Source organism: Triturus cristatus, chromosome 10, assembly GCF_964204655.1.
Source record: "Triturus cristatus chromosome 10, aTriCri1.1, whole genome shotgun sequence".
Classification (NCBI taxonomy): domain Eukaryota; kingdom Metazoa; phylum Chordata; class Amphibia; order Caudata; family Salamandridae; genus Triturus; species Triturus cristatus.
Genome location: NC_140593.1, coordinates 1,034,868,645 through 1,034,893,014, shown reverse-complemented (window position 1 = coordinate 1,034,893,014; position 24,370 = coordinate 1,034,868,645). Strand labels below are relative to the sequence as shown.

The 24,370-nt window shown below is 47.1% G+C and overlaps 1 protein-coding gene across 1 annotated transcript in view; it reads left to right on the top strand.

The window, feature by feature from the left end:
- ERI2 (ERI1 exoribonuclease family member 2) overlaps positions 1-24,370 on the top strand; it is a 103,928-nt gene that overhangs the window by 11,799 nt on the left and 67,759 nt on the right. Inside the window, exon 2 of the mRNA XM_085629093.1 lies at positions 8,935-8,997. Coding sequence (XP_085485219.1) covers positions 8,975-8,997 — 23 coding nt within the window. The 5' untranslated portion in view covers positions 8,935-8,974. The remainder of the gene's footprint in view (positions 1-8,934; positions 8,998-24,370) is intronic.

Sequence of the window (24,370 nt, the reverse complement as noted above, 5' to 3'; positions counted from 1 at the left end):
GTCAGAGTGGTCTCTTCGACTGGGGATTGCACTCGGATGAACGGATGCCCACACCATAGCAGAGCCCACGTTGGGACAACTGGAGATCCCGACGGTGGCCCCACTCCCGGTATCGTACTTGGCTACTTTCTCTTGGCTGACCCACTCCCATGGGAGGCGTAACCCTTTGGAACCGCGAGTCGTCCGGTAGAGCTGGTGACACTCGGTCGGCCGTGTGGGCCTGCCCGGCCCGGCGACGATTGTCCCCGCCTCCTCCACGGTGCCCCCGGACGGCAAGGTGGTGGCACGGACCGCGGCTGGGACGATCCAACGGGCCTTGGAGACGGAGATCCCCGGCACTTGACCTGAGGCCTAGCACCCGAGGGAGTCGTAGCCGGTGCCGACACTCGGGGACGCCTGCTCCGGGACCCGGGCGGAGAACGGCCGGCGACATGGGGAAACCCAGAGGTGCCAAGGGGACTGCCCCAGTCGTCTCGGACTTGGAGACCCAGGACAAGGAGGAACGCGGAGGTCCAGAGGAGACCGGTGGTGCACCTCTGCAGCAGCAATTCGACCGCGTTTTGGAGGCGATAGCGACCACGCGCTCGGCCCTCCAGCAGGACATTGCCCAGGTGGCGACGAGCCTGGGTCTCCTCAGAGCGGACCACGGTAAACTGTCGGACCGGGTCAAGGAAGTGGAAGGCTCGGGGAAAACCTTGGAGCCGGCGCAGCGCACCCTGGCCGCGGAAATGAAGGAGCCTTTATCCCGGATCACGGTCCTCGAACAGAGAGCGGAGGATGCAGAAGGCCGCAACAGGAGGAACAACATTCGTGTGGTTGGCCTGCCGGAAAAGGTCGAGGATGGCGACATGGTGGCGTATCTGGAGGCCTGGCTCCGAGACACGGTGGCCCCGGAGGGTTTGTCCTCCTTCTACACTCTGGAGCGCGCCCATAGAGTCCCGGCCAGGCCGCCGCAGCAGGGCCGTGCCCCGCGGCCGGTGGTGGCGCGGTTGCTGCACTTCAGGGATAGGGACCTGATCCTCAATGCCGCCAGACACAATGGACCATTCAAAGTGGCGAATAGTCAGGTGAACATCTTCCCGGATTACACCTATGAAACCCAACGCAGACGGTTTTCCTTCCTGGCGGTCAAGCGCGAGCTCCGGAGTGAGGGTATCCAGTACTCTCTCTTCTACCCGGCGAGACTCCGCGTAATTGTCGATGACAAAACCCAGTTCTTCGACACCCCAGAGGATGCTTGTCACTGGCTCGAACTCTATAGAGCGGGGAAAGGTGGATCCGGCTCTTCACCTAGACGGATGGCAGAGCCGGGACAGAGGCGGAGATCCAGGAGGACTAGAGGTCGCGGAGGCCGATCGGGGGGTCCCTCAACTGTGGAGACATCGACGGAGCGGAGGGGAGTGCTGGAGGTGCTGACGGCGCTGTCTGGGTCACGGGACGATGCCACGGCGGAGGAGGAGATCCCGGGTGACGAGGGAGGTTCAACGGACTCCGAGGGATCTGTACCGGACAGTGGCCATACGCCGGAGATCACGCCACAATCGGTGGAGGACATACTGGATGGACAGGGGTAACTGGGTGTACTCCTTCAGTTTGGGTGGGGGCCCGGCGGGGGGATGGCGGGTGACGGTAAGAGCGGTTGTCTACCGGGGTAGGAGGGGCGGGGTGCTCTGGACTGGCCCCCAGGGGGTCTTTTCGTGACACTGTTGTGGGCTTGCTCTAGTCCTGGTGGCCTGGGCGACGAGGGCCCATTGCCTCCGTCCAGCCCGCACCTGGCCCTTAAGGCCTTCCTGTGGTGGCGACTGCAGGATTAGTAAGGCGTAGTGGGTTGTTGGGGAGTGTGGTTTGGATGGGAACTAGATGGTGCTATTTGGGTCCTGTTCTGGGGAGGGTGGATGGGGAGTTGATTAATATTTGGGTTGTTCAGTTTTGTTTGGGGACAATGGCCGCCATCAGTGCTATGAGGATCGATGTCCTTTTATGGTTGGGACCCAGCTGGGGAGACTTTACGAGACTGGTATGGGACAATGGCTGAGATTGCCAATCTGAAATGTATTACTTGGAACGTACGGGGGCTTCATACAATGTCCAGGCGTCACAAGGTCCACGCTTATTTAGTGCGTAGGGGGATACAAATGGCGCTGCTGCAGGAAACCCATCTGAACAAGGCGGAAGGGGCGGCGCTACAGCGTAGATGGAGGGGGCAGGTCTTTTGCACCTCGTACTCCGCGTATGCCAGAGGGGCGCTGATCTGGGTTAGAGCTGGGGTCCCCTTCCAGGTCACGAACACAGTGATAGATCCAGAGGGACGTTATGTGGCCATCTCGGGGACTTTGGGAGGGAGAGACCTAAACGTTTGCTGTGTGTATGCTCCTAATGTCGACCAGGCTGCCTTCCTTTCCAGGTTATCGGGCTCGTTGGCCCACTGCCTCTCCGGGCCCATCCTGTTGGGTGGAGATTTCAATTCCGTAGTAGATGTAGACAATGACCGCTCGCACCCACCCCTCCCTGATTCTCCGGTTCGTCGGTTGGCTAGGGACCGTCGGGACTGGCAGACTCACTGGGGCCTAACGGACATTTGGAGGGCGCAACACCCCACAACTAGGGACTACTCCTACTTCTCGAGCCTCCATGAATTGCACGTTCGATTGGACGGCTTTCTTGGTTCGCCCGACTTGGTTTCGGCGGCGGTCCGGTCTGAATATTTGACCAGAACCATTTCTGATCATAACCCCCTCCTGTTGGACCTTCGCTGGTTTCCTGGGGTGCCGGCGGTGCCCACCTGGAAATTACGTCCCGAGACCCTTGAGGACAGTGTCTTCAAGGCGGACCTGGGTGACACGATCTCGGAGTACTTCGCGTCCAACGGTGGCACCGCGAGCACAAGAGCGCTAGAATGGGACGCTTTTAAGGTGGTGGTGAGAGGGTACTGCATATCTAAACAGGTCGGTGTGCGGCGAGTGATCCTCGCGGACCTGGAGACAGCGGACCGGAAACTCCGCGAGTTGGAATTACGCCGCCCAGGGCACCCAGACTTACAGGAGCGCACGGCGGAGGCGAGGGAGGCGGTGGCAGCAGAGGTCGAACGGCTCCGCTGTTTTGACTATAAAGCCTATACGGTTCGGTCCATCGCGGAGGGGGATAGGTCGGGCGCGCTGTTAGCGTGGCTGGCCAACCCTGCGCGGCAGACTTCACGGACGACGTCCATGCGTAGGGCAGACGGAACCCAGGTGTATACTCAGCCTGCGATTTTGAGCTGCTACCGGCAATACTATGAGCGCTTGTACCGCAGTCGCTCTGTCCGAGACCCTGCCCTGCTAGATAATTATTTGCGGCCCCTAGAGATTCCAGCAATGGAGCAGGAGGTGGCTAAAACCTTGGGGGCCGACATAGAACTGGGAGAGATCCGTAGCGCCATTAAAAAGATGGCAAGAAATAAGACCCCGGGCCTGGACGGGCTTCCTGTAGAGTTCTATGCGGCTTATGCCGATCTCCTAGCCCCTAGGTTGTTGGTGGTATATAGAGAGGCGAGGAGGCTGGGGCGCCTTCCAGGCTCGATGTGTGAGGCATTGGTGGTCCCGCTCCTCAAGCCCGGCAGGGACTCATCCGATCCGGGCTCCTACCGTCCCTTATCGATGCTGACGGTGGATTATAAAATACTGAGCAGCATCTTGGCCACGAGGCTGCTTGGGCACATGAGTTCCTTAGTGCATGAGGACCAGGCTGGCTTTATCCCCAGGCGTAACACGACCATGAACATTCGCAGGTTGTGCCGCTTGCTTGGGGAACCGCTTGTGGACGCCCCATGCCCGGTTGTCCTATCAGTGGACTTAGAGAAGGCCTTTGATAGCCTGGAATGGGATTACCTCTGCACTGTGTTGCGGAGGTTCGGCCTCGGGGAGGGTTTCGTCAGCTGGACCAGGGTGCTGTACGCCTCGGCGTCAGCCAGGGTTCGGGCGGGACCGCTGATTTCCTCACGATACCCGGTGGAAAGGGGCACGAGGCAGGGCTGCTCGCTCTCTCCACTGCTCTTTGCGCTGGCGGTGGAGCCTCTTGCGTTGCATCTCCGGTCGGGAGCCCATTACGAGGGCCTGTGGACCCTGTCGGGCCCGCACTACGTCTCGCTATACGCAGACGATCTGTTGCTCTTCCTAGAAGACCCGCTTGCTGCCCTGCGTGGAGCTGCGACGGCGCTCACGGAGTTTGGGGAGGTCTCGGGCCTTCGAGTGAATTGGACTAAGACTTGTCTTTTCCCGATTCGCAGGGGCACCCCTACACCTGCCTTAAATAGGGAGATTAGATGGGAACCCGACTGCTTCAAATATTTAGGGGTGTATATCTACCACGAACCTTCTGGCCTCCTTGATGGGAATATTGCCCGGGGCATCCGGGCACTTCGAGGCAGCATGGGCTTTTGGGCCACGCTGCCGCTCTCGGTGGCAGGGCGGATCGCTCTGCTTAAAATGGTGGCGCTCCCCCGGCTGTTATATTATTTCCGGACACTACCGATCTGGATCCCACCGACCACGTTTCGACTATTACGGTCCATGATAGTCGGATTCCTTTGGGGCTCGGGCCGCCGGCGGGTGGCCCTCAAGACCCGGATGAGGCCGAAGGAGGAGGGTGGGCTTGCGGCGCCGGACTTCGAAAAATATTACTTAGCGGCGCAGCTCCAGACCTTCACCCAGGAGATCGCTCGGGAGTTCCGGGGCCCCGAGGACAGGAGGGGAACGGGTATGGCCAGGCATGTTCTCTCCTTCATAGTGATGAGGCAACGATTGGCCTTGCAGGACTTGTCCATGGAGGAGCGGACTGTTCGCCTGTGCTGGAACCGGGTTCACGCCCGGGGCCACCAGCGAACACCGTATGCACCCGAAATACCGCTGGGGATGCTAACGGCTTTGCCCCATGGGGGTGATTGGTCGCGGCTGGCGACCTGGGAGGACGCCGGCCTGCAGCTTATCGGTGATCTCTACGAGGACGGGACGCTCTTGCCATTTCAGGAGCTCATTGATCGCTTCGGGATTCCCCGCGGCGACTTTTTGCTGCACTCGGCCCTTGTTCGAGCGATCCAGGCGCACTGGAGGTCCGGGCAGGCAGAACCCCCTTTATCCCCAGTGTGCCAATACGTGATGATGTCCGCGGGCACGGTAAGGGCGGTCACATGCCTTTACGGTAGACTGCTCAAGGAGGGGCTGGCTCCCCTCACCACCCTGAGAAACCGATGGGAGGAGGACATTGGCAAGGAGATACCAGAGACGACCTGGGCTCAGCTGGTGCGGCGTGCCTGGAAGGGCACACGCCACGCCCGCTTTCAATTAGTCCACTATTATGTGCTCCATAGAGCATATTTGACCCCGGTGAAAATCAGGCGATACTTTGCGGCGGCCTCAGCGGAGTGCCCCAGGTGCCCGGCCCAGGAGGCGGACCTTCTCCACATGCTGTGGGCCTGCCCGGGATTGTCGGCCTACTGGGAGGAAGTGGGGAAGACCCTGGAGGAAACGACGGGGAGATCCCTTTCGTTGGATGCGGCGGTGGGTCTTCTGCATTGGTTCCCTCATACCCCCAAGAATAAAATATCTAGTAAATTCATCGATCTGGGGCTGCTCCTTGCTAAACGGGAGGTGACCAGGAATTGGAAGGCACGGACCGGCCCGACAGGGAGCCGATGGCACAGCGAATTTTTGAAGTGGGCGGCGGGGGAGAGTACGCTTAGATACCAGCTAGCTTGGAGGCAGCGTAACGAGAAGGCCGAGGAGACAGCGCTGGAGTGGGAGATGCTCGTGCAGGCCCTTAGGGAATATTGCGCCCCCGGCGATGTCGAACGTGAGGAAGCGGCACGCCCTGAGTCCCGTTAGACGGTTGCACTTGTCAGCTTTATTGCTTTCCCCATGGGTACCCGAGAAGATCCGGTTGCGGTTGATACCGCGCGCTGATGGCGGGGGGGGGGGGAGGGTTTTTCTGGGATTGGGGGGTTTTAAGGGGGGGGGGGGTGGTTTTGGAGTTATAGGGTTGTTTAGAAAAGCAGATGAAGGACAGCGAATCCTCCGGGCCGACCTCGACAACCTCCTGAGCCCCCACGGACTTTCGCCGCCCGACCCCAGGGTTGTGGGCTGAACGGCTGTGTAAACCACTTTCGGAGGGGATCGGAGGGTTGGGTTTCAATGCTCCGGCTTGAGATGTAATGCTGGCCGATTCTGTAAAGATTTACTAATTCCTGCAATAAAAATAATTTAAAAAAAAAAAAAAAAAATGAATCTTACTGTACATGGTTCCGGGATATTCTATATGGATAGTGTATGTGTGTATGTATGTAATATATATATATTTATGTTTGTTTTATATATTCTGGTTTTTATAGTTTACGTTCACTTGTACTTGACATTGGAATTTGAAATGACCATTGGTAGTTTCCACGGCGATGGGCACCTGCTTTGCCCCCAGCTATGCCAACCTACACATGGGCTGGTGGGAGGAGCAGGTGCTCAGAGTTGAATATATCAATGAATGGAGAGATCATATCATCAAATGGATCCGTTTCATTGATGATCTATTCATCATATGGAACGGATCCAGAGAATCGGCCCAAAGGTTCATTGACAGTATCAACGTAAACAAGCTAAATTTAAAATTCACTGAGGAAATAAGTACGGAGAGAGTAACTTATTTAGACTTAGAGGTATACATTGCACAGAATTCAATTCAAACTTGTACTTACAGAAAACCAACTGCTGGAAATTCAATCTTACACGCTGCTAGTTTCCATCCAACCAAACTGAAAATGAGTATCCCTTATGCAGAGAACTTAAGGATGAAAAGAAACTGCAGTGAACCGGCTGCTCTGGGCATGGCCCAGGGAGCCTTAACCCATAGATTCCTTCAGAGAGGATACAGGATGGACACATTAAATCAGGCAAAATTGAAAGTACAAAATATGGAAAGAAGTGCACTATTAAAACCAGATGGTAATAAAGTGGAACAAAAGAGGAAGCAGACTGAGTCAAATCCGCATGATTACAGGTTTCAGTGCATACCAGGCTAGAGTGAGAGACAGCCTGAGTAAGCATTGGCACCTTGTCAGACAGGACCCTATTCTCCAAGGGAAAATTTCTAGATATCCTTTGGTGACTTTCAACCGTGCTAAATCAATGAGAGATGATTTATTCAAAATGAATATGGAAACCAAAAAAGGAGGTGGTTGGCTTAAAGTCAGCCCTGGTTTCCATAAGTGTTTTAAGTGTAAAGCTTGCAGGCATGGCAAGAACACGTAACAAATAATATCCCCCCTTTTGAACAGTCCCTGGAAATTAAGAAAACCTCTTAACTGTAAAAGTGACTTTGTTGTTTACGTTTTGAAGTGCTCGTGTCCTAAGATGTATGTAGGCCGTACTATCCACATGGTCCACATACGTATACTGCAGCATCTTAGGGCAATAAGTAACAATGATAAAAACTACGTAGTTGCTCGTCACATAAATGAAGTCCACAAGGGAAACACAAGTGAATTGGTGTACTTTGCCATTGACCAAGTTCCCAAAGATCAAAGAGGGGGCGACAGAGAAAGCAAACTAAGAAAATTGGAGTCAAAATATATACTCCTGTTTAATACCAAGAGCCCTCACGGTATGAATGTTGAAGAAGACTTACATGTACATTTGAAATAGAGGTACCGCTATCAATTGGTTTTGGTTTTAATTTTCTCTGTTATTTTAACTTACATTACGTCACAAATGATTGTTCCTCCTACATGTTTTTTATTTGTAAATACATAGTCATAAGGAGAGCTTTTAATTATTGACATGACTTCGATAAAAAGTATTCAAAGGATTTCTTATTAGTACTGTATTGCACTAGCACTTTATTGTGACAAGATTGCGGTTTTTGCACATAATGAAGCACTTGCACTTTATTATAGCATTGTTACTGAATCAAGCACTAGCACTTTATCATTTTAAAATTTGGATCCAAATACCATCTTTGGAAGAATGTTTTATAAACAGACAGTATTAAATGTCTTTTGATTTTCTCCTTTACCTTTTTTCTATCAACAGCGGTTTGAAATTAAATAATCACCGTGGGTTGTCTTACATAAAAACTATGAAATATGGACAAAGATTATCTGACGATGTGTTGTATATAATTTGTTACATGGAATGAAAAGGACTACATGTTAATGTAATAATGATTTAAAGTATTCTAAATAGTGTCAAATTTTCTCTGTATTCAAATTGTGTCTATATGGATGAGTCGATTAAATTGTAAATAGGTGAGATAATATGTATCTTTTTAAATCTAATCCATTTGTGACTAAGAGTGAATTGTAACTAATGATGTAAAGAGATTATTGGCACTATGTCAAGACAACTTTTCACGAAGACGACTGAAAAAACATAGAGTAGTCTGTTTACCATGTCTAGTGAGTAACTAATCATGTGACTCTGCATTTGGTTTTAAAAGAAACTGATTTGTTCGCATGTAATTGTGTGATCAAGGGAGTTGTCCCGAAACGCGTTACGTGAAGAATAAATATCCAAGCCGGATGGCAGAAAGCATCTCCAGTGTCTGTGTCTGATTTTTATATGAAGTCGGATTTGGTTGGAATGTATATAATAAATATATATATATATATATATATATATATATATATATATATATATATATATATATATATATATATTTTGTTTTATATATTCTGGTTTTTATAGTTTACGTTCACTTGTACTTGACATTGGAATTTTAAATGACCATTGGTAGTTTCTTCTTTTTTTTTTTTTATACTATTAATCCCCAGTAAAAAAAAAATTGCTGCATCACTTGGTAGCTAATCTAATTATTATTATTATTTTTTTTTTCTTGTATTTATTTAATTTGGTATGTTACATGAAACCTTATTAGAACACGATAATAAAAAATGTATGTTGCCCCATTGTTTAGGTTGAGGCAGATGGCCTAAACGGTGAACCTCTACAGCGAGATGGCAACCAAGCACTTGGCAAAGTAAGTACTGTAGATCAATTTCCTGAGTATGGTACTTTTTAAGTTGTCTACTACAAGCACTCTTGTATTGAAGTTTACCACTATTCCACAATTCAGTCGATGACCTTTACTGCAGTGAAGTGAACATGTAAAATTACTATAACTGGTTGTTAACAGTTAAGTTTGATATCTATCAACTACATTGTGTAATAAATAAATTATATAAACATTGCTTAATTCATGCTCAGTGTGTAATTGTATTTTTTTCTGAATCACAAACCATTGTATTGCAATGTGAATTATAAAACGTTTCAGCCATCCAGAGCAAAATTAATTTGTCCCTAGGACCAGGGATGTTTTATGCAAATGGGTGGCTCAAGGCCAACAGGAAATAATTCTTATGCACATGACCCATGCTTGGTGAGGAAAAATGTCATCTCTTAAGTCAACACAAATTATAGCTACACCAGCACAGAATGTATTGCAGGTGTATTCATTAATACCTCATAACTTTGCAGTAGATATAGGCATTGTATTTTTCCTGTCCTATTTAATCTTTCTTTTGTTTTCGTAAAATACTGATTAATTTACAATGAGGTAATCTCACTTTATTTAAACAATTGGACCAGTTTAGATTTTTACACATGTAATCTGACTTTCAAAATTTTAGCTTTCATTAAAGGTCTTTATTATTTATCAAGTGCGATCTCTATCATTTCTATAGTTTCTAGGTGAATGAGACTCTTTGCTTATTGCTGTGATTTAGTTGAGTGGCTTGCTGTGCAGCTTGGCTAAGTGGCAACCACAGTTTTTTACATGTCTGGATTAACTGATTAATCATTTCAGGTTTCCTGAATTTTGGGAGTCTAACCCAAAAAAGTTTTAAAACTCTTATAAAATGAGCTGTGCCATTGTGTATTGGACGACTATGGAACTCATTGAGAATGGACTTGATGTACAATGTGAATTAATGTCCCAAACTTTCAGTAAGATAAATCAAATAGAAAAATGTGTAAGGAATCACTATTTCGCATAATCGTAAGTATATTCAATAGGGAAGTTCTATGACTTCTGTCTGTTATCCGGGTGCGAGCCTGCAATTTTAATGCATATTTAGATTACTATAAAAGAGGTTTCCCATTAAATAGAAATAGAAAACTATCTTTTTACATATGGTTTGTGTAGCTGTAGTATTCATAAAAAAAGATACATAGCTACATGTGTTATTGATTGGTTCTCTAGTCCATGAGAGGAGATGCGTTATTTTTAAAGCCAATTTCATTGAATTCTGGATTTTATGCAAAGACCATTCTCAGTTGTTAACAGTTGAGTACTTCTGCAGTTGCTTTTGCCATTCCAAAGGGCAAAAGGATATTTTGGTACATATTTAATTTGGGTCTAAAATATTTGACTTTTTAAATGCCTATGTGGATGGATTGTCTAGTGTGTGTGTGTGGGTGTGTGTGTGTGTGTGTGTGTGTATATATGTATATATATTCACTGAAAAAACCATAGGTTTCACACACGTTATGGTTAGCGGAAATTTTACTGATAAAAAACCAATGAAATTCCCCCGTTATAGTTAGTGCAGGCAACTATAACTCACGCGACCGCAATCCTCTGCTGATGCTAATACTGTATTTAGACACTTATTTGCCCATGTCTTCTTCCATACATTTTTAGCTATACATATATTACAAATATTTTTTTTTCATAAAGACACATATGTCATCAGCAGAAGATTGCGGTCGCGTGAGTTATAGTTGCCTGCACTAACTATAACGGGGGAATTTCATTGGTTTTTTATCAGTAAAATTTCCGCTAACTATAACGTGTGAAACCTATGGTTTTTTCAGTGAATTTGCAAGGTTTTTTAAATGCTAATTCCTAACTATAAAGTGTGTGAAACCTATGGTTTTTTCAGTGAATTTGTACGGTTTTTTAAATGCTAAGTTACTTTACGCCATTCGTGGCGTGCGCGCCCACTTAACGCAGTTCGTTCCGTGCGCGCACGGTGCGCTTCGCGCACCGTGCGCGAACAGTGAGCACGCGGTGCGCTTCGTGCACCGCGCGCCCACTTTACGCAGTTAGTGCCGTGCACGCACGGTGGGCACGCGGTGCGCTACGCGCACCGCGTGCCCACGTTGCGCTAGATGGGCCATGTACGCACGATGCGCTTCGCGCACCGTGCGCACATGGAGGACATATGATGCACTTCGTTTTGAAAGGTAATATTTTAATTTTTCGTATCGCACCGCGTGCCCACCGTGCGTGCACGGCACTAACTGCGTAAAGTGGGCGCGTGGTGCGCGAAGCGCACCGCGTGCTCACTGTGCATGCACGGTGCGCACCGTGCGCGCACGGAAAACTGCGTTAAGTGGGCGCGCACGCCACGAATGGCGTAAAGTAACTTAGCATTTAAAAAACCGTACAAATTCACTGAAAAAACCATAGGTTTCACACACGTTATAGTTAGGAATTGGCATTTAAAAAAACCGTACAAATTCACTGAAAAAACCATAGGTTTCACACACGTTATAGTTAGGAATTAGCATTTAAAAAACCTTGCAAATTCACTGAAAAAACCATAGGTTTCACACATGTTATAGTTAGCGGAAATTTTACTGATAAAAAAACCAATGAAATTCCCCCGTTATAGTTAGTGCAGGCAACTATAACTCACGCGACCGCAATCTTCTGCTGATGACATGTGTCTTTATGAAAAAAAAATATTTGTAATATATGTATAGCTAAAAATGTATGGAAGAAGACCTGGGCAAATAAGTGTCTAAATACAGTATTGGCATCAGCAGAGGATTGCGGTCGCGTGAGTTATAGTTGCCTGCACTAACTATAACGGGGGAATTTCATTGGTTTTTTATCAGTAAAATTTCCGCTAACTATAACATGTGTGAAACCTATGGTTTTTTCAGTGAATTTGCAAGGTTTTTTAAATGCTAATTCCTAACTATAACGTGTGTGAAACCTATGGTTTTTTCAGTGAATATATATATATATATATATATTACCTACTGTAGGTAGTTATAGTTAGGACCACGTTTCCATAGGAAAACCTCAACATTCTATTTTGAATAACTTTGGCGCCGGTCGACGAATCCCCGCGAATTTCTCAAAATAGGTGGGGCGCTACGCTCCGCTCCTACCCTGAAAGTCTCGGGGGGATTCGTCAAGCGGGGGCTGAGATAAAAGGGGGGTCCCAAAACGCGTTTTTCCCATGCATTTTTCCATAGGACCTTTAGAACGAGCTACAGCCCGAATGGCTGAACAGAATTACTCAAAATTTGGCAGAGAGGTAGTCCCTAGGTCAAGGAAGTGCCTTTTGTAGGTTTGGTGTAAATCTGTTCAGTAGATTCTGAGAAAATAGCCTTTAAATCAATATATATATCTGAGCCAGCTTACGGTACGCTTACCGTACGCTTACGGTAAGCGTACGGTGGCGTGCGCGAGCGCGATTCTGATTGGCTCTTAGATCTTAGTAAACATTCGAATCGGCCGAAACCAGGAAGCGGCGGCCGCCATTTTGTCTCTCGCACTGAGAGAGATTTTTAAAATCGGAAGCCCAAAAACATGTAAAGGGGCTGTTTTGACAACTCCCTCCCACATAGTCATGTTGAGGGAGTCCCCAAACATCCCCCAAGTGCAAAAACGGTTTTATTTTTTTTTCGGCAATTTCGCGGGGTACGCTTACCGTACGCTTACGGTAAGCGTACGGTAAAAAAATAAAAATAAAAAAAACACTATCCACACTTACCCCACCCCCTGTGCTTTTGGTGGCCGAAGGCCACCAAATGTGCTGGGCTTATTACAATGGAAAAAAACACTATCCACACTTACCCCACCCCCTGTGCTTTTGGTGGCCGTAGGCCACCAAATGTACAGGGCTTATTATAAGGGAAAAAAACTTAGCATTTGAAAAACCGTACTAATTCACTGAAAAAACCATAGGTTTCACACACGTTATAGTTAGGAATTAGCATTTAAAAAACCTTGCAAATTCACTGAAAAAACCATAGGTTTCACACATGTTATAGTTAGCTGGAAATTTTACTGATAAAAAACCAATGAAATTGCCCCGTTATAGTTAGCGCAGGCAACTATAACTCACGCGACCGCAATCCTCTGCTGATGCTAATACTGTATTTAGACACTTATTTGCCCATGTCTTCTTCCATACATTTTTAGCTATACATATATTACAAATATTTTTTTTTCATAAAGACACATATGTCATCAGCAGAGGATTGCGGTCGCGTGAGTTATAGTTGCCTGCGCTAACTATAACGGGGCAATTTCATTGGTTTTTTATCAGTAAAATTTCCACTAACTATAACATGTGTGAAACCTATGGTTTTTTCAGTGAATAGATAGATAGATAGATAGATAGATAGAGAGATAGAGAGAAAGAGATAGCAGAGGTTATTTTTTGCATTTATATATATGTATATGTTACCTACTGGCGACAGCCAGTAGGTAGTTATAGTTAGGACCACGTTTCCGTAGGAAAACCTCAACATTCTATTTTGAATAACTTTGGCGCCGGTCGACGAATCCTCGCGAATTTCTCAAAATAGGTGGGGCGCTACGCTCCGCTCCTACCCTGAAAGTCTCGGGGGGATTCGTCAAGCGGGGGCTGAGATAAAAGGGGGGTCCCAAAACGCGTTTTTCCCATGCATTTTTCCATAGGACCTTTAGAACGAGCTACAGCCCGAATGGCTGAACAGAATTACTCAAAATTTGGCAGAGAGGTAGTCCCTAGGTCAAGGAAGTGCCTTTTGTAGGTTTGGTGTAAATCTGTTCAGTAGATTCTGAGAAAATAGCCTTTAAATCAATATATATATCTGAGCCAGCTTACGGTACGCTTACCGTACGCTTACGGTAAGCGTACGGTGGGGTGCGCGAGCGCGATTCTGATTGGCTCTTAGATCTTAGTAAACATTCGAATCGGCCGAAACCAGGAAGCGGCGGCCGCCATTTTGTCTCTCGCACTGAGAGAGATTTTTAAAATCGGAAGCCCAAAAACATGTAAAGGGGATGTTTTGACAACTCCCTCCCACATAGTCATGTGGAGGGAGTCCCCAAACATCCCCCAAGTGCAAAAACGGTTTTATTTTTTTTTGTGCAAAAACGGTTTTATTTTTTTTTCGGCAATTTCACGGGGTACGCTTACCGTACGCTTACGGTAAGCGTACGGTAAAAAAATAAAAATAAAAAAAATACTATCCACACTTACCCCACCCCCTGTGCTTTTGGTGGCCGAAGGCCACCAAATGTGCTGGGCTTATTACAATGGAAAAAAACACTATCCACACTTACCCCACCCCCTGTGCTTTTGGTGGCCGTAGGCCACCAAATGTACAGGGCTTATTATAAGGGAAAAAAACTTAGCATTTAAAAAACCGTACTAATTCACTGAAAAAACCATAGGTTTCACACACGTTATAGTTAGGAATTAGCATTTAAAAAACCTTGCAAATTCACTGAAAAAACCATAGGTTTCACACATGTTATAGTTAGTGGAAATTTTACTGATAAAAAACCAATGAAATTGCCCCGTTATAGTTAGCGCAGGCAACTATAACTCACGCGACCGCAATCCTCTGCTGATGACATATGTGTCTTTATGAAAAAAAAATATTTGTAATATATGTATAGCTAAAAATGTATGGAAGAAGACATGGGCAAATAAGTGTCTAAATACAGTATTAGCATCAGCAGAGGATTGCGGTCGCGTGAGTTATAGTTGCCTGCGCTAACTATAACGGGGCAATTTCATTGGTTTTTTTATCAGTAAAATTTCCACTAACTATAACATGTGTGAAACCTATGGTTTTTTCAGTGAATTTGCAAGGTTTTTTAAATGCTAATTCCTAACTATAACGTGTGTGAAACCTATGGTTTTTTCAGTGAATATATATATATATATATATATGTGGGTAGGATTCAATGTGGGACTTCGTGACTTTTTGAAAGGTTAAGTGATTGGTGAAATTCTAGCATTCATGAAGTTGTGCTACAACTTTTATTTTTAAAAGGATATTGTTTGTATGGTGTGCCTATAATGACTTGGAGAGGACCGGGGAATGATCCTGGAAAACAATGGCCTATCGCATATGTTCTGCCCCAAGAAGTCTTTTGTGGATACTCTTTACAGTCAAAAGGTGTGCAGACAATGATCGGAGATAGTATTTTTGGAAGAATATAGTTATTCCTTTGAAGTAATTCAGCGTCGTCCTGCTACATTCTCAATGAGTAATGTAGATATCTTCTAAACTGATTCTTTGGATGTTGTATAGCCAGTTGTTATGAAAACAAATGAGACTGGGTCAATAGGTGGTGGTCTTGAAGCACCATACCTCTGAGTCGTATTCCTTTTCTGGTCCATGTGTAAGGCATTCAGAAGTCCAAGGCAGTTTGCATGTGCAATCCTAGTATGACCTGAATGGGACATTGTAGCTGTTTAACCCCTTGAGTGCCCATGACGAGATGGTCTCGTCATGGGCCGCGGTTGCGCTGTGCCCATGACGAGACTATCTCGTCATGAGCCCCGCCCGCTAATGAAACGCCCGACACAGGGCGTGGAAAGGGCGGGGCACACAAGGGGTTAAAGCCGCATGTAGTAGATGCAGGGAATGTAATGCTATATATAAACAAAGCATTGCCAAAGCTGGTCGGTCTCACCTACTGGAAGTATTGGGTTTGTCAATTTGTTTTAGCCATGTTGTACAGCAGCATGGGTGAAAGTGTAAGATAGAGGAAATGATATAACATTTCTACCGATTGTCATATCACAGCTTTTTTATTTCCAACCGGCAATAGCAGAGAGAGAGGGTAACATGGACATTGGAGGGAGCTATATGATGCTGCCAGTGATGTCTTTCATATGCTTTTTTTTGTTGCTATGGCGGATGAGAGTTCATACAGACAGTAAATGGTGCGAGTGACTGGGGGAAGAAGTAAACCAGGGAGACAGTTGAAAAATATTCACTCTTGTAGAATGCTTTAACACAAAAAAAAAGTAGTGCTTAAAAAAAAAATAAGCAGTGGAGGGACCAAAGTAGTGAGCCCATGCTCTAGGGCTAGGAGCATCCCACTAAGAGGACCAATAAGAAGCAAGCAGATGAGGGACAATGAAGCCAACCAATGGTAAGTTGTGGATGTTTTCTAGAAAACAAAAGGTCTCATAAGAGACCATGCATGTGCTGACTTAGGCGAGACTTAAAAATACTCAATACGTTACTAAGAATCTATGCTGTCACCACATGCCACCAAATGGACATAACCTCAATATTGATTGTGGTTCAGGTTGGCTTGTTGTTGGCATGTTACTGTTTACCCAACCTGCCATAAGGTTCATTAAGTGTTGGCTTTGTGGAAATATTGAATTTGGTTTTATACTAGCTTAACTCAAAGGGAGCCTGTAATGATTTATTTATGTACATTGGAACTGTTGCATTGCAAGCCTGTCTGCCTCATTGCTTAAGTAAGAGCCACCCGTAATCTCCCAGTTAGGCCTACGAAGCTCATCCTTGCATTTACAGAAAGAACTGACCAGTGACTTTATTACCTCTCCTGGAAAATGCTACAAAATAACCTCTGAGTACATGGATACAGATTATCCTTTGTCAGTGGGTACAACTTTTTCATTCACCAAGTAACATGCCACCAGATAAAGGGTACAAAGAGGTGAGATGGGCTCTGCTTATCTGAGACTTACTCTGTGACCTTAATGCCAGTCAGTTTGCCCCGCCCCAAGCCTGCACTTAAGGGCCCAGCTGAACATCTGCAAATTACTGGTTAGCAACATTTTAAACTGTGTTGGCAAACAGACTGTCTCTTCTGGAGGAAGCCAGTGATACTGTAATCTCAATTTGCTCATTAGCAGGAGGCTCGGCTAAGTGAACCAGTGGCAGTGACGGGAGGATCATCAAAGACCTAGTTAATATGTTTATATTTTTTTAACTTTTAGTTTTACAGAAGAAAGTTAAGTTGAGCGAAAAGGTCAGAGTCCCATCACAAATGATGCCATGTGTTTTGTAGCATGATCTGAAAATGTCAGCATCAAGTTGCATACAGATTTCCACAGTAGTCACCATACAAAGTAATCTGTATTAGCTAGTAAGATGGCTTTGTGCGTTAAGACACCTTCTGGAGAGATCTTTGTGTATTGTGCAAGTCTCATATCCTGTAAAGCTTACATGAAATGATGTTTGCGACTGACTTTGATAGCAAGTAATGGGAAGCCTTAATGAATCCACCTATGTCAAATATTGAAAAATACACCATTCTTCTTTTAATGTTATGTAATATTTTGTAGCATTGAGTTTACCCATGCGTTCTATTTTGTTGCTCTAATACCGCAATTAAAAGTTGGGTAAAGGCCATCCTCCCAGATCATTCATTTAAGATCATTTTGATAGAGGAGATGCTTCCTAAGAATGCATTCTGGCAATTCCTAGCAAATGTCTTAGTTTTTATTTCTAATTTCCCTATTTACTGTCATTTGGTATAAATGATCTTTAAGCTATAAGCAGATTTTATAATAAGAGTAGTTCCCTCTCTGGTATTCATCTGAATCATGTTAGCCAGTCACCTATTCAAATTCTTCATTAGTTTGTAAATGTACTTAGTTAGATTTGTTGATTATAACTTTGTATCCCCGTACTATAGCTTGATTATATAAATCACTGGCTTCAACCTTAATAGCTTGCAGTGTCATTCAAACTAGCTTTGGCAAAGCCACTAGTTCTTGCCATTTTGTCAATGCTTTTTGCTGATGCAGTGTGAGAAGCTGTCTTAGTATATGGTGCACATGTAAGTGTAGCACCTTGCACTAATCCAGACGACCCTTATGGTGATTTTTAGTGGTCTTAGACAACCTTAGAAAGCTCTCTAAGTTGTAGGTGTGGCGAGCAGCCTTCAGACTTGGTCCAGAAGGATTGTAAAGCAGCTTGTTTCACCAAAACATAATCTTATTGGTATAGATTAAGTGAAAAAGAAGCACACAGTGTATTTATAAAAATCTGTATTTATTATAAGACCCAAACACATACTGATATCTCCTACGTGGAGATGCACACAATACTTTGCAATAAAAACAGGTAAGTAGCACAAATACACAGTGGTTGCCTGGCGGAGAGCAACACATATATTAAAATAGTGGTATGGTATGCAAACCACGACTCCAATCAATACTATAAGACGTAGAAGTGCTGGGGACCTAAGGAACCACCAAAGGTAAGTAACCAGGAACCCCACGGAGGCCGTGTGCAGAGTGGAAACACGACAGCGGGCTCAATACAAATCAATGGGTGAGTCAGGGTTGTAATTTTAAAGAAGGACCCTTCCCAGTGGATCCTGAAGAAACCCTGTGGAAGACAGAAGGTTGGAGAGACACCCCACCCGTGGATACCCTAGGAACAAGGGTATCTACACCAGGGAAGCCAGGTGCATAGGTGTTAAGTGGCATTGGAAACCGCAGTCTAACTCAATGGAGGACTTCAGGAAGATGCCGCTGCTGGAGAAGATGATAGTGTCCACCCAAGGCTGGATTCAATATGAGAAGTACCTGCAAGTAGAGGGGCCAGTCTATGCCACTCAGAAGTGACCAGGAGGCACGGAAGCCGAATGCCAACTGATTCGGGTGTTGCAGGAGAGCTGACGGTGACCTTGGCACTGCAGCTGTGCGGACCAGGCAGCGCTGTGGAAGACCAAGAGCCATTCACGAGCTGTCCCACATCAGATGTCGAGAGTTGTGGGGCCGGTGTCCGTTGGGAGCACCAACAAGCCTTGGCAACTGCAAGCAATGTGGAAAGCAAAAAAAGTGTAGTGTCAGGACCAGCAAGGTCCAGGTGACCCACCACAAGCAGGGGAGTCGGGCAGGCCCCGAGCTATCGGGGAGCCCACAGAAATCAAAACCCCCATGAGGACCCACAGGACTGAGGCACTGGAGTAGCGAGAGGACCTCTAGCAGCTCACCAAAGATGCAGGGCCACTGTGCAATTGGTGAGGTCTGAGATCTTGGTCACAGGGGAGGCTCGAGGTTGGGGCTACTTGGTGCACGAAGATCTTGGAGGAAGAAAACCACCAAGCCTTTTCAACAGCAAGTTGATGCTGTGCTCAGGGTTTCGGTTCCTTCCACTCCAATGAAGAATGCTGGCCTCAAACTTGGTGAGGGGACAGGGCTGGCCTCGCTGGATGTGAAGAACTACCACCTGTGTTGCTGAGCCTTTCGGGGTCTGTGGTAGCTTAGGATCAGCAAACCAGTCAGCTTTGTTGCAGTGCCTGCAGATGCAGGGAAGTGACTCCTTCACTTTAAGTGAGGTTCCTTCAGGTGTCCTGGATACCCACAGGCCTTAGAAGGTTCCTGCATGGAGCACAGGCATGGACGCTGCCACAGACTAGCAGGGCGGTGAGACCAGGAGCAGCAGAAGTCTTTCCAGTTGCAGTCTTTATACCCAGAGCGAAGTCCAGAGTGCCCAGACGTTCAAAGAAGTGGTGTCTTTATGAATCTTGTGCCACGACCAATCACTATAAGGGTCATCTGGATTAGTGCAGGGTGCCCATTTACAGAAGTGTGCCCCATATAATAAGCCAGCTTCTCACATTGGTGGCACCGATGGAATAAGATTCTTATCAGGACACTACTTCTTCGCCCGTCTGGGCACTCTGGACTTCGCTCTGGGTATCAAGCCTGCAACTGTAAAGACTCCCTCTGTTCCTGGTCTCGTCGCCCTGCTTGTCTGCCGCAACGTCCATTCCTGTGCTCCATGCAGGAACCTTCCAAGGCCTGTGGGCATCCAAGACACCTGAAGGAACCTCACTTAAAGTGAAGAAGTCACTTCCCTGCATCTGCAGGCACTGCAACGAAGCTGACCAGTCTGCTTATCCTATGCTCCCACAGACTCGGAGGCTCAGCAATACAGGTGGTGGTTCTTCACATCCCTCGAGGCCTGTCCTCACCAAGTTTGAGGTCAGTATCCCTCGTTAAAGCCGCAGGAACCAAACCCCTGTGCACCGCGTCAACTTGCTGTTGAAAAGGCTTGTTGGCTTTCTTCCTCCAAGATCTTGGTGCTCAAAGTAGCCCCAACCTTGAACCTCTCCTGTGACCAAGATCTCCTTCGTCGCCACATCACTTGCACCGTGGGCCTGTATCTTTGGTGAGCTGCTCGAGGTCCTCTCGGGACTCTAGTGCCTGTGGGTCCTCTTGAGGGTCGTCTTTGATTTCTGCGGGCTGCCCTGATTGCTCGGGGCCTGCCCTGACTAACCTGCTTGTGGTGAGTCACCTGGACCTTACTGGTCCAGACACTGCACCTTCTTTGCTTTCCACGTTTTTTGCAGTTGCCAAGGCTTGTTGGTGCTCCCGATGGACACAGACCCCTCAACTCTCGACATCCGACGTGGGACTGCTCGTGGATGGCTCCTGATCTTCCACTGCGTCGCCTGGTCCTCACAGCTGCAGCTCCAAAATCAGTCCGCTCTCCTGCAACACCTGACATTGGTGGGCATTAGTCTTCCGTGCCTCCTGGTGGGCATTAGTCTTCCGTGCCTCCTGGTCACTCCTAAGTGGCATAGACTGCCCCCTCTGCTTGCAGGTACCTCATGTTGAATCCACCTTTGGGTCGCACCGGACACTTTCACCGTCTCCAGCAGCGGCATATTCCTGAAGTCCTTCATTGAGTTAAACAGTGGTTTCCAACGCCACTTCACACCTATGCACCCGGCTTACCTGGTGTAGGTATCCTGGTTCCTAGGGTATACACGAGTGGGGTGGCTCACCAACCTTCTGTCTTCCATGGGTATTCTTCAGGGTCTACTGGGAAAGGTCCTTCATTAAAACTGCAATCGCGACTTACCCAGTGACTTGTATTGAGCCCCCGGTCATGTTCCCACTCTGTACACTGTCTCGGTGGGGTTCCTTGTTACTTACCCCAGGTGGTTCCTTGTGTCCCCGGCACGTCTACGTCTTCTGAGTATAGTCTTGACTGGAGTCGTGGTTTGGTCTCCCCCTGGCGACCACTGTGCATTGATGCTACTTACTGTTTTAACTGCAAAGTATTGTGTGCATTGTGTACATCTCTGAGTAGGAGATAACTATGTGGTAGTGATTGTTGTTAGACCTGGCACCATTGGCGTGTGTCTCCCTTCCATTTTTTTTCCCCGCTATTGCCTCCTATGTTTTTGCTGGTCTAGATGCTTTGGGCACTTTGCCACTCCTGTTCAGTGCCAAAGTGCAAGTGTTCCCTGTTGTAAGTTGTTGTAATGGATTAGTGACTCCATGATTGACTTATTTGATTTACTTGTCAGACCCTAGTACAGTGCACCATGTGTGCCCAGGGCCTGTAAATCAAATGCTGCTGGTGGGCTTGCAGCACTGATTGTGCCACCCGCAGAGGCAGCTTGTAACGTGTGGCTCAGGCCTACCATTGCAGGGCCTGTGTGCAGTCTGGGACTACCATGTCGACTTGGCAAGTGCACATGCTTGGCAAGTGCACATGCTTGCCAGTCCCTGAACCTTCCCTTTTCTACATGTTAGTCACCCCTAAGGTAGAGCCAAGGTACATCCATGGGCAGGGTGCATTGTATATGAAAGGTAGGACATGCCCTGTTGTGTGTGGCATGTCTTGATGGTGAATTATAGCTAATTTTAGTTTTTCACTATTGCAAGGCTATCTGTTCCCATAAGCCAGAATGGGCAGTTTGATTATAACCTCTTATAATCCTAACTGACCATAGGAAAACAAAGTTTAGTATGCCTGAACTGCCGTGCCTGTGAGTAGTCAAAATGGTCCATTTTCAAATATTGCATTTTTCGACTAATTCTGACTTTTGGATATAAAATACATCTTTTAGTTTGGGTGATTTTTACATTCTGTGTTTGAAAATAACACTTTTAGAAAGTAGGTATTTTCTTGCCTAACCATCCAGCATGCCTCTGCTAGGTTTGTGTATTCCATGTCTAGTTTGTGAGTGACAGGAGGCTGGAGAGGGCTTTGGCTCCGGCAGTCTGAGTCGGGGCTGGGCTGAATAGGACCTGGGTTGAATCGAGAGTAGGGGGGAGGAGATTTCCTTTCACTTGCCTGAGCCTACAAAGACTGGAGAGTAGGGGGAGGAGATTTATTTTCCGCTACCTGGGCCAGGTCTGCTTTAAACAATGCTGTCTCCACCTCCTGCCAGGAAGCTGCACCAGGGAGCACAGAACTGGTTTTGTCAAGGTACAGACACTGCCTTCAGAGAACAAAGGATTTTATAGTATAAATATTGGGGCCCAGACCTTCAGATCACTTCTGGGAATCGTGACGATTCTTTGCCAAGGAGAGGAACCAAGGAAGCTGAAGGAGGAGACTGCCCCTGCGCTGGTGACAGTTTGGGGTTGGCCTGCAGCGGTTACTTATTGCCAAGGAAAGGCGAAAAGGAACTTTGTGTGTACTTTAATCATCTTGAGGAAGGTCTCCAAGGGCTTGAAGCTGAGCTTGCCTCCTGTTCTGAAGTCTCAGGGACACAAAGACTTTACCACCAGCTCCCTCTGAATTTCCTTGCTGGGAATTCTACCTGCAGAGTTGCCTGCTGTTGTTTTAGGACCTCTGGAGACCGCGTGTCGCTGAGAGCTGGAAGTGGGACACAACGAGGAAGAAGCATGTCACCGCCGCAGCTGTTGCCGTCGTTTCGCCAAAGAAGCGGGTTACATCGTTGAAGCGTGCCGCTGCCGCAAAGGTTGCCGTCTCACCAGAAAAGCGCGTTTCAGGGCTCAAGAAACCACCGATTTCGCCGTCTGGTGTGCACGCATCACATCCAAGTTATCGCATCAAGACTCCATCTTGTCGCATCTCACCGGATCGTTGCAACGCATAGAGGTGCCATCTTGTCGCATTGTAACCAGAACACAGTAAGAAACACTCTTCCCCCCTCCTCTCTGGTAAGGCACAGACCCATCGCCTCCCTTGCGCTGCAGTAAGGAACCGGTGCACCGCCTCCCCCGAAGCAAGGAACTGAGGCATCGCCTTCCCTGCGACCCTTTTTTTGTATTGCGTTACGCATCCATGGTACTTTTAGAGTAAAGTGTCGGATTTACCATATACATTGAACTAAAGTCTTAGTTCAGAATACTGTATTGTGGATTTTTTTCTTTTTTTAAAACTTTTTATTGGTTTTCTTATAACATAAAGAACAATCTGTGACATTGCATACCTTGAGAATCATTACATCAGTATACAAAGTATCATTCCACATCAAAAACAGCACTACAATCATTGTCAGGTACAGTATCTCTGCTTTAAGTGTAAGCACTCTAACCAGGACCACAGCGGGCCTACCCATCTCCCAGTTCGTCTCTCCGTATGCCTATTCACTTAGTTCTTAATCCGAGTTCTCCCTCGGGGGCTCGCATATGTCTCCTCTGTAACTATTCCATGCCCCCCCATATCTGTGCCCATTTCTTGGGGCATCCCCTATGGATATATACTGCCTTTTCAGCAACCATGATGGAGTCCATGTCCCTACACCACTGGGGGAGGGTAGGGGACTGACTGGACCCCCACTTCTGCGCTATGTTTTGTTTTGCAACCATCATGCCTATTGTTACCTATGTTTGCATTGTGCGGTTAAGATCGGTGGGTTCCCATATATTGAGGAGACACCTCCTGGGCTCCGGGATCGTCGTGATGTGCGTTGCCTGCGAAAGTGTACGCATGACCGCCTTCCAGTATTGGCTCACTATGGGGGATATCCACAGGGTATGAAAGAGGGTCCCTTCCTGTCCGCACCGTCGAAGACAGAGGGCGAGTCTGTCTGCATGAGTTTATAAAGGAGAGTTTGTGTATAGTACGTGTGGTGTAGTATTTTCAACTGTATGAGCTTGAGTTTGGATGGTATCGCTACCTCTCTGGGGGAAGCTATGCCCCCCTGCCATTCCGTCTCGTCACAGTCACCGATCTCTCCCTCCCATCTCGCTTTCAGGGCCATCAAAGGGTCCGGCTGGTTATTTATGATTTTACGATATGTCTGGGATATGGCTCATTTGGTAAGGTGGTCCGTGAGGAGTCTATCCTCCAAGGGCGAGGCTTCCGCCAGCCGCGTGCCTGGGGCTATCTGTGCCATGAGCGCGTGTCTGACTTGGATGTATCTGAATCTTTCGGCATCATCCATGTCATACTCAGTCTGCAACTGCTCGAATGGTATCACCTCTCCCTTCCTCCAGAGGTCCCCCACTCGCGAGATCTCTATCAGGTCCCACTGTCGAAATCCTTTAGTATTACGCAGTCTACCCAGCCTCCGCACGTCCCACAGCGGCATGGCCTGTGTTATCTTTCAGTCCCAACCCAGGTTTTTCTGTGCCTCATGCCATATCTGAACAGTGTGCGCCATCGGGCCTGTTAGA